We start from the raw sequence: 11,257 nt of genomic DNA on the forward strand, positions 1-11,257 counted from the left end.
TGGCCATGTTTTTTTGTCAGATCAAAAATCCCCACACATGAATTGTTTAAAATACGATAAGGAATATTCATGCAATGTTTGGTTACATTCTATCAAGTAGTTTCAGAAGAGAAGATGTTTGAAAAAGTTAACAGACAATGACGACTGACGACAGACACAGTGATGGCAATAGCTCACATGGCCTTTGGACCAGGTAAGCTAAAAAAAAAGCTATCTTTAACGATCTGACAGCAATATCATAATTGTATCCCTTACGAATGTGCCTTTAATGGTTTAGTAAAGTTTTTGGGAGAGTATTGAGCTTTCTGTACTTTGTGGAGACTATCACCGTAAAACAGTGGGTGAGAGATACCATTAAGTATTAATCCTTTACCAGTACATTTGTATTTGTTTTCTTTTTGTTTTGTTTTATTTTGTTTCTCAATGTGTAATCTGTACAACCTATTTTTAGTTTTAAATGTAGCCAATCACGTGGAATCCATATATGGATATCAGAAGCATTAATAAAATACAGGTCAAACTTCTACATAGGTATTTGAATTTTTCTTTGATTATCAATCATGTGAAATATAATTTCAATAGTATACTGTAAAAACGAGCAATATATTTATATGAAATAATCAATTTGATACACTTTAAAACTCATCAGCCAGATCTCTTTCGTGGTGGAAGTACTTTTAGGGTGGTTATCAACCAGAAGTCCTTTTGATAAACAATATAGTTTTAAGCCTCAGAAGTCACATGACTTCCAAGTAAAAATTACTAATGACAATGGACAACAATGATGACAACAGATGCCAAGTGATGGCAATAGCTCACATGGCTTATAGCCAGATGAACTAAAATGATAGGGAAAGAAAAATCATCCCTTTTAATGTTAATTTTAGTATCAAGAAACAGACATTCTTTATTATCAATATTTGCTTTTTCAAAGACCGTTCTACATAATTTATTTTTGGGGGTGCTGCCCCTTTGACCCCTTATAATTCAAAGACTGCAAGAGATCTTAAATCTGCAATTCTCAAAATCTGACCATAAATAAATAAGTTACCGTCTTGACATTAGGGAAATGCATGTTTTGACCCCCCTTTTCGGCCCCAAACTTCTGAAAAGTTCAAGTCTTTACCCCCAATATCAGTCGAAGTCTGACGGTTGTGGTACAGAGTATTGTGAAACAATATCATTGACATTCCTATGCTTTAACTTGTTTTATAGTTTAACTCTATGAAATGTTTGTTTTAGGCCCCTTTTCAGTCCATAATTCTAAAACGTCTGGGACTATAACCACCAAAATCAATACCAATTTGTGGTTTGAAACCTGGCAATAAAATTTCATAAAAATTAACCATCTAATACTCAAGTTATCGCATGAAAACAAAATGTCTACAGACAACTAAGACAACTACGACAGTGCCATATCATTGTAACTCCAGAAATTTTTTGCAGTCCTCTAAAAATTAACTAACTTTTACAAATATGGTGCAGGCTGTAAGCAATCAGAACAAATCAAGAATCACACTCTTTTAATTGCCTCCTATAACAAGTACAAAACATTCTTCTTCTCTCTTCACACAAACTCTCTAAAATACACACTGAAGTCCACATTCACTACAGCACATGATTCAACCACACAGAAAGAGGGTGTTGATGATGTTATGATTCTCCTCGTCCTTTCCCAGGGCGCTGCTGCCCACCTCTTCCACCACCTCCTCCTCCTCCACGGCCTCCGCCTCGACTGCCAAAAGCACCTGAAAAATAAAATAAAATACAGGAGAATCAAACAACATTTGATTTAATTCAAAATAAGAAGTATTTCAAAAATTTACTCAATACATTGTGTTATCATTTGGGTAATCTAAAACATGGACCATGATTCAGCATTTGATATTGTGTGAAAGAATTTCTTCAACATTATACCTTATTCATTTAATTTGATAAAACATGATTGCTATGCATTGCCACATGTCAGCTTCTGCACAAAAAAAAAGAAACGTGCAAAAGTTCCATAACTCCTGTAAAATTTGTTGAATCAAAATGTTAGCATAATATGGTCAACTACATATGTACGACAATTTATAATTAATGATATATATGGTGCATTTGTTGAAGCATATCTGGAACAACAGATTAAAAAGTTAAGAGAAATGTCTGTATCTATCACCTGCGTTATTTTAAAAACTTTTATGAGGTAATATCTTTATTAACCTACAAAAGCCTATACTAAGAATGGCCTGCAAAAATACATCAAGCACTCATCTCATTCTTTCTACAACCTTCGATGGTACATATGTATTTATCATCATAAAATTATCCAGTTTACATCTAAAGTTACATTATTAAATACATATACTAAATAAGAAATACATTAAGTTTATTTTTAAAATACATGTTTTTGTAAAATGAGCGGAAGAAAGTATTTGGGTACAAATTTTATAGTATTCACAAATGTCTGGTGTCTGTACTTATATAATGTGTACAAGTTCAATATCCTTAACTACTTAAACCAACAAGCCAAAATTGTAAAATCCTTCACTGTTTTAATACATTAAAGTTGAAAGCTTTTTATCTCTAAAACATCTCATTTTAATCTGTTTAATCTCTTATTAAATAGGAGGAGAAATTTAAATTTGACTATCCGACTATTTCTAATGTTATATAATAAGAAACACTGAGAAATAAATCTTCTGTGACTTTGTGTGCAACTGTAGCAATGTTCATATCTTAACATTATAAATTATGAGGTGTTATTACTAGATCAAAAAGATACTATCAGTTTCTAGTGAAAAATGATATAATATTAAAATGATATGTAAGCCAAGTTTAATCAGAAAATTTGAGGGAATCCACATTTTATACCTGTTTTATGTTTAAGAAAAACAAAAAAGATTCTAACATTGATAAAGGTATTATTTACCTGCCAGCTTATCAACCATTACCAATACCTGGTTATTTTTCCAATCTTTAATGGCATATTTATGCAGATAATGTGCATTGACATTACTTTATGCAAATTTACTTGGTTTCAAATGACAAGGGTCCTGACCCATTTGACTTTCATCTTGTTTGAAGTGACTATAATTTAAAATACTCACAGAAAACTTACATACAAGCTAATTATGTACTAGTGCAATATAAATTCTCCCTAGCTATTAAATGATACCCTACAGGAATAAATATTTTTGAAATTAAGAGGACTGGCATTTGAAATCAGTTACTGGTACCCTAAGGACCACCTATGTTGGTATTTTGCTCTTTACAAAGATGAAGCAATTGAGTGGTATCCAATTACTTAAAGACTCAAATTGTATTACATTTAAATGAATAGTGGATGCAACATTTTGAATGAAAGAAAACATAGGCTAGAAAATTACAGCTGAGATAGAGGAGTGGAAAATAAAAAACAATCAGCACTTAGGTTGATAAAGCAGTATTCCATTACTATCAATGTAATGTAAAGTACAACAGAAATAGATCTACTCAATAAGTCTAATGAAAAAAAACATCAAGGAGTAATTTTGTATCCATCAAATACCTTAGAATTGCAGGCACACTTTCAACAAGTTATTTTGTGACTACTAAAAGTTTTAGGGACTGTTCTGAATAAAAATTAGACATACCTCTTTGCCCTTACAACACTATACAGATATTTTTTAAAAAGTGGTGTCTATCTCATTTTAAAAACCTTGAGGCTAGGAAATTTTGTAGGAGTAGACAGGCTGATCAAATACACAGGTAAAGCAGCAATTCAAGAAAATAGTATTGAATCAAGTGACAACATGTTATGGATGATGGATGCAGACAGACCGATGGATAGTTTAAACACATCTTATTTGCTCAAATTAAAAATGGACTGGACAAAAGAAAATCATATACTTATTTAGTCCTTCCTATATACAATATATAAATATATACAAATATAGTATAAGACAGATGGATGGATGGGTTGGCAAAAACATTATACCCCTACAACTTGTTGCATAGAGTAGAACACAGGATTTTAGTATTTCAGGTGTCAGATAAGAAAACTTTCACATAAGGTAGAATACCTAATACATGTCGTCTTGCATACATGTATATATCTTCTCTTAACTAATAGTGTTTGAAATGATATAAAAAATTTTTGACATAAAAATTTGTGTGGTAAAATTACAAACATTATTTGTAAAATGCCTCTTTCAAGGGGAGATAATTGGCAAGAAAATTGGTTAATAAAAAATGGTCAATTACCTCGAGATCAAGTTCGCTGACCTATGTTTTTAACATTAAAATTCTAAAGTATGTTCATTTAAAGTCATATTTAAGAAAAATCTATCTACTAGAAATACCAAGTATGATCTACCCAACTGAAGCAGGTCTCATAGTAGGTTTGTTAAACATGACGTAATGGCTTTCTGAAGTAAATGTAGTTATCAATGCCAATTCAAGGAAATGAAGGCATTGAAGGATAAAAATTGCAGCTTGATAAGACCACAGAAGTCAAACCCCGATCCATTGGGTTACTATTGATACAGCTAAAAAAATTTATTGTTATTAAAAGGTTGAAAGGATAAGACCTTGACCAGAATCTAAGTGTCAGTTTTTGGTCCCTTATTCATGAATGTCTCTGATCACAGTCCTAGCCTTCTTTTGGGAGTAAAGTTCCACATGGTCTAATTTCAAAGAAATGCATTCAGACCAGTTTCTGGACCCTAACACCTAAACAATTCAAGTCACAACCCCCAAAATCAATCGTAGCCTTCTTTTTTTTCTGTGAGATGGCATTTTGTGGAACAATGTCAACGAGATCCATTCACTTAATCACCTATAATTATGTTATTGTCCAGACTAAATGAAAGTGCTAGTTTCTGGATCCTTTTTTGTCCCTCATTCTTGAACATTACGTGTATTTCAATTTCAAAGGGATTATTTACTTATAGTCAAGTTAATGTATGGACATGGAATGATGATAATGTCAATGACAAAGCCACCATCAAAAGCATGACATTATTATATAAATGCAATTATTTGCTGTCATATAAAAATTAATCCTGTTTTTAAGAACATTATTTAGTACAGTAATTAAATTTTAAAGTATTACAGAGTAAGTAATGAAATATTTGAAGTTGACCAGTTTTTCTTTAATCTTAGCAAAATTTGAATCAAAGCACCCATCTTTAAGTTCAAAATAGAAAAATTACAGTATCAAAGTAAATACATAAAGTATCACATCAAACCCAATCGAACAAGAGGTTGTGTTCTGTTGAGCCATCCAAAACTAGTGTTACTCTGTTAATTGGCAACAGCCCTGTCAACTCGACATATTAATTTTAGTATCACAGCAATAACCAGAGATGAAAAAAGCATGCAGTAAAGAAAATGAAAAAATGATATAAAATTGATATTAATGAATGAATATGATAAAGTAATTTAGAAAAAATTAGCATACCTCTACCACCTCTGCCTCTCTGTGGACCACCTCTTCCACGACCTTCACCCCGACCTTTAGATTTCTGAATCACTTCTTCCTTTACCATATCTATCACTTCATCAGGTATTCTAAGATATTTTATAGTACTGCCTCTGATATAACATTCTGGCATCCTCCAAAATCTATCACCATCCTATAAATAAATCAAAGTACTGATACACTAAGTTAATCAAGATCAAATGAGCAACATCTACATTTATTTCACTTCAGTAAGTATGCTTAAATATAAAGAAACTAGTCTGAAAAATTATAGATTTGTTGGATTTAAGTTGGAGGTATAACTAAACACAGGTAACTGTAATCTTAAGAGCTAAGATCACCATAAGAAATAGTCATAACAACTAAGTTTATATCCTAGAAAATTCAAAATAACCTTATTCCAAGTTCCCAGAGGAAGAAAAAGTAGATAAACCACATAGTTGGCTTATTGATCAATAAATATACTCATAAATTTCAGTTTTATTTATTGACTTTTTAAGCTGGCAATTCCTATACCCAGCCAATTGGACAATACTCTAAGGCTAAATGTAAAGCCCACAACCAACTTACCCTTGAAGTACAGATCACTTCCCTGAGATTAATGTTCATCCAATTATCACAGCTGACTAAATGTCCATTGTACGTTTCTCCATTCTTTAATTCTACTAACTGAAAATACAACATTAATTAACTAATAGGAAAATAAATGGTAAATAAAAAGTCATTCCTCAACATACAAATGTATTAACACCACTTATTTTACTGTTATCAGAGTACATGAATTATTGTTTGTTTGTTTGTTTGTTTGTTGGGGTTTAACGCCCGAGCAGCAATATTTCAGCCATATTCAGGCGATGAACATGAAGTGGATGATAAAATGAACATGAAATGATGATGAAATGAAAAATGGGATGGGACACAAGGATAATGGGGTCGACAAATTTTGATTGCCACTGGAAATAAGGAGAGGTGGGTAGGGTCAGACAATTTATCCTACTCCGGGAGAATACCATAGTAGGGTTTTTTAACATGCGAGGAACATGGCATTTTTCCCAACAGGGTGCACCACTATAGTTTGCGGTCAGGTTTTCCGTATTATAGCCTGACAACCCCAGCATGTAAAACACCAGGGGTACCCCATTCCACCACCTGGGGCACACAACCCAGTTGCTCTGTGGACAGAACGCCCTAGCCCCCAGCTAAGGTTCTGAGCACTATTTAGTCGCCTTTTACGACAAGCTTAGCGCTGCTGCAGGCCTATTGTTTTGACACCCGGACCTGCACTGGTCAATAATACACGAATTAACAACTATAGATATCAATACTGTATAGTGTAAACAAAAATTACAGAAAGACAAAATACTATCATGGGGAAAAGTTTTTATTTGGTCTAAAATGTAACAGCAAAATAAAATTGATTGGGCTCAACAATTTAAGAATTAGCTACATTTCAGTTCTACATGGATTCATTTTGTGAGAACCCTCCTGTCAATGTTAATACATGTCCTTTATAATAAAAAGAAAATTCATTCACTAAAATCACCCTCTGATACTTAAATAATAATAGATAATATGAAAAAAATTTTTTTCAATCATATATATACAGTTATTTATTTTTCAAAATTAAATCTAGGTTTCTACTGGAAACTCCAGATGAAAATTAACTTTCCCACAATTAAATCTGCTTTCCAAATCTTATAAAACCTTTCAGAAGCTTTTTACTTGCCAGAGGAAAATTATAAAATCGTCTACATAAAAGTCAACAATCACTCTTACGGGGTGATGGATCGTTAAAAACAATGCGAAACATAACAATAAATTAAATAAACGTCTAAATATGTTTAACATCACCAAAAGATGGTAAAATTTACATTGAATATTTTGGATAACTGACATCCTTCTTCGGCAAAAAATTCATTAACTTCAAGATCAAAAAAGATTCAGAAGATGAATTATGTACGCTGTGGGTGATTGTACCTTTATCAAAGGCACATATAAGCAAATGATAAGGAGCCTGAATGAAAATAACAAAGGGGGTCTTTTTATCAAAATTAAAATTAAAAATTAACTGTGGCAAACAATGAAAAAAAAAAAAAAAGTCAAACTATAGTAGTACGGCATATTGATGTATAGCATGTAGTGCCGCACCAGCCTTAGACCAAGACCTAAAAATGGATTATTTTTTCTCATATGAATGGTCATCGCAGTGACTACAAATGCAAACAAGATCTCCCTCTAAGTCGCCATCTTACATCCGTCGGACACACCCAGGAGGATCTCCACAAGATTGTTGTTACCATCATAGAACATAATAAAAACTGGTCAAAATGTAAAAGAATGTCTCAGGAAAGCTTTTGGATGAAGAAATTACAAACAACTTCTCCAGATGGAATAAAGGAGAAAAAATAATCCATTTTTAGGTCTTATACACAGTGTACGTTATTCAACTTCTGAATGTTTTGATCTTGAACTTTATGAGGTTTATGCTGAAGAAGGATATCAGTTAATATAAAATATTCAATGTAAATTTTACCATCATTTAGTGATGTTAAACATATTTAGACGTTTTTAGATATTCTGTCAACAATGTAGAACTTCAAGTGAAGCTTTCTTCCTCCAAAGTAAACGGCAAAACCAAATATGATGTACCAGTATATAACTTAGAAATAGAAATAGTATTCTTTTCTGAGCATACAATTAGTATTGAGAACAAATTGTTCCAGCTAATGCTGTTAATGCTGGAAAATGTTTAAATTTCAAGTTGTTAAATGTAAAATAAGATACAATTTGCTTTATTAAAGGGAGATAACTTGAGAAGACTCAAGCTCTTTCAAAATGATTTTACTACAATATTAAAATGACAGATCTTACCATAGGATGATTGACAGCTGTCCTTAACAATGATAATGGGAGCTGAAAAATATAAAGACATAATTGATAAAGACAAAAACAAGGTCTTTTATCTTAAATGTAAATGAAGTAAAAAAAAAAAAGAAGAAATCTGTGACCAATGCCCACCTTTGATACCCAACTTACCAACTTTAGTACATTTTGTATATGGTCAAAATATAAACATAGACATCAAACAGAAATTTGTGGTAGCCGAAACAGAAATCAAATTAATGAGAAAAAGTAAACAGAAGGGGATTTTGATAAGTAATCAAATTTCTTAAACTGAACTTTACAAATTGTTTCGAACTCATGCATCAAACTACGTGACTTCAATCTTCAGTAAACAACTAGATACTGTTGGTGAAAGCATAATGCAATTGTCATGCCACTGAAAGTCTTCAAAGACGGGGACTCCTGAACACAATATAATATATTCCTTGATACTGCTGGATATGGATTATATCTAATTCATCCATCAATGGATCTTTCTGAAAATTTCAGCACGGGTCCAACTCATCATGCTGAACAATTTTACTCACTGTCAGATTTTAGCTAAACCCAACTGTTTTTGAGTTATGTGCAAAATTCTGCAATTTGACCCCTATGGTCTATTTTTAATAATGGCTGCCATGTTGTTTGCCAGATCAAAAATCCCCACACAACAATTGTAAAAAATACCCAAGGAACATTCATGCAAAGTTTAGTTAAATCTGTCAAGTAGATTCACAGGAGAAGATGTTTGAAAAAGTTAACAGACAACGAAAACTGACAAAGGAAACATAGTGATAGCAACAGCTCACATGGCGTCTCAGCCAGGTCAGCTAAAAATGGGGGTCACCGAACTTTTTTTCTTGTAATTTTGAAAAATTTAAGATTCCCCATACATTTCTAAAGAACATTTTCCTGCCAATTATCTCCCCTTTCAAAAAATGATTTTTTACAATAAATGTTTGTAATTTTAACAAACAATTTTTCAGCTCAATAATACTTTCAAAATAATGTTTTACATCATTTTAAACATTAATAGTTCATTGAAAATATATATACCTGTGAATTTGTAAGATGACAGAAAAGAATGTTCCATGTAATAAGTATGATCTACCTTAAGAACAAAAAACTAGAGTTATGTGTAACTGACATTCGAGAAACTTTCAACCAGGCAAAACACTACATCAAGGTACACTGAAGCTTCAGAAATATTAAAAATGCAGGCTATACAAAATGTTTAAAAGACGTCTGTTATTTTACAATAAAATTACTTCCAGTTGGAAAGATCTTGATAAAACCCTACAATCAATACCAAACCCAGAAGATTTCTTCCAGTAATTTTACGAATATTTGGAATTCCCTGAACAAACTTGCCAAAATGATAAATGGCATGAAGTCTAATTTGTTGAAAAGAGAATCTGGTATTTTTCTTTTCCTTTGGACTTATCTTTTACTTAAGGACATTGCTTTCCTCATATTAATTTTATTTCAGACCTTATCAAGTCATAAGAACAGTAAAAATGTTTTTAGTATCAAAAGTACAATTAAAAAAATAATATGGACAGAGCATCAGCAAAATCTATAAATGCAGAATGCAAGACCTGAACAATGAATGGCTAAAAAATATTCAGATATGAATGAAAAAAAAACTGTCGTCAAATAAGTAGACGATTGCGCAAGTGTGGAGACATATGATTTCATATTTATTTATTTATTCAATAATACTAGGGAAATTATTGGCTGTGTAGAAATGTATTAAGCTTTCCAAGAAGAAAGTCACACACATTCTCCTCACCAATTGTGACTTTTCCCATAGCAATAGATTTAACAGGATGTCCACAACTGGTTAGTGAAGTGTGTTTTAATGCAACATGTTTAATTAAATGTTCAGATACCATTAGAATTCATCTGTAATTTTTTATAATTTTATCAAAAGATCTGATTTCACTGTTAGTGTGAATTCCACCATTTGATTTATAAAATGTGTTTCTCTTGACTACACACGCTATTTTGGATTAATTAAATACACAAATCAAGCCATAAAGAGTGTCAACAAACAATTTCAATAGCTATGCTAATTGTTGTAAAAAATTCATAGATCAGGGTTTGTAATAAAGCAATCAGTTTTCTGACTAATTAGTTGATTTTGAGACATGAGAGTTAATTAACTTGGAAATCCTTCCAAGACTGACTGAAAACCTCAAGTTATCCAAGATTTCGATTCATCCGAGGTAAAATTATATTAGATTAAGGCCAATAAGGGGAGTTTTGCAGGGACTTTGAAATTGGTTCGAGTTATCCGAGATTTCAACTCTTTCATCCGAGTTCAACACATCGAGGTTCAACTGTATGAGTATTGTTGACAATACCAGTATTTTTTCAGCATGTTCAATTGATCCAATTAAAATAAGGGCCCTATGAGTTACAGTTCTGCAGCTATAAGGACATGTCATGTTTACACATTATTTTCACTTTCAGACAGAATTGATGGACCCTTGCCTTGGTCTTGTTCTGTCCAACTATCGATTAGACTATAGACCCGTATTTCTGAACAACAGGTCAAAGTTATTTTCGAAGTACGTGAGAAAAAAGGAATTACCATGATTTATGAAAATAGGTAGATGCTTGCTTTCTTGCTTTTGCCGGATTTTCTTCTATCTGAAGACCACAAATCTATGATTGCAACGGACTCATTTAATAATTTTTTTCTGCCTGTAATGGGACAAGGTACAGCAAAAATTGAGTACCGTAATGAAATAAGAATCTTGAATTGATAATTTTAGGAATTTTATTGATAATGCTATCCAGTAGACAAGGAAATAATTACATGTATCATGACATTTTTTATTCAGTTGGGTATTAGACAAATCCAATCTTAACGTAAAGAGGAATGTCGTAGTTCAAATTTTATTGCATTTCAAATAATATTTT

The 11,257-nt window shown here is 32.0% G+C and overlaps 1 protein-coding gene across 1 annotated transcript; it reads right to left on the reverse strand.

The window, feature by feature from the left end:
• Window positions 1–1,506: 1,506 nt before the first annotated feature.
• LOC148628848 (U6 snRNA-associated Sm-like protein LSm4) lies at window positions 1,507–10,995 on the reverse strand. The gene is made up of 5 exons (XM_088595630.1): window positions 10,926–10,995; window positions 8,318–8,359; window positions 6,017–6,115; window positions 5,426–5,600; window positions 1,507–1,748 (listed from the first exon to the last, which is right to left on the reverse strand). Exons 1-5 carry the CDS (start codon window positions 10,926–10,928, stop codon window positions 1,654–1,656), a joined length of 414 nt encoding a protein of 137 aa, XP_088451756.1. The 5' UTR covers window positions 10,929–10,995; the 3' UTR covers window positions 1,507–1,653.
• Window positions 10,996–11,257: the final 262 nt, after the last annotated feature.

The sequence above is a fragment of the Perna viridis genome, chromosome 1, assembly GCF_037379345.1.
Source record: "Perna viridis isolate PV_CMFRI_1.1 ecotype Kerala chromosome 1, ASM3737934v1, whole genome shotgun sequence".
Lineage (NCBI taxonomy): Eukaryota > Metazoa > Mollusca > Bivalvia > Mytilida > Mytilidae > Perna > Perna viridis.

Coding starts and splice junctions, on each gene's coding strand:
- LOC148628848 (XM_088595630.1), bottom strand. Junction 5,601..6,016: donor AAGTGATCTGTACTTCAAGG/GTAAGTTGGTTG, acceptor ATTTATTTATAG/GATGGTGATAGATTTTGGAG. Junction 1,749..5,425: donor GAGAGGCAGAGGTGGTAGAG/GTATGCTAATTT, acceptor TTTATTTTTCAG/GTGCTTTTGGCAGTCGAGGC.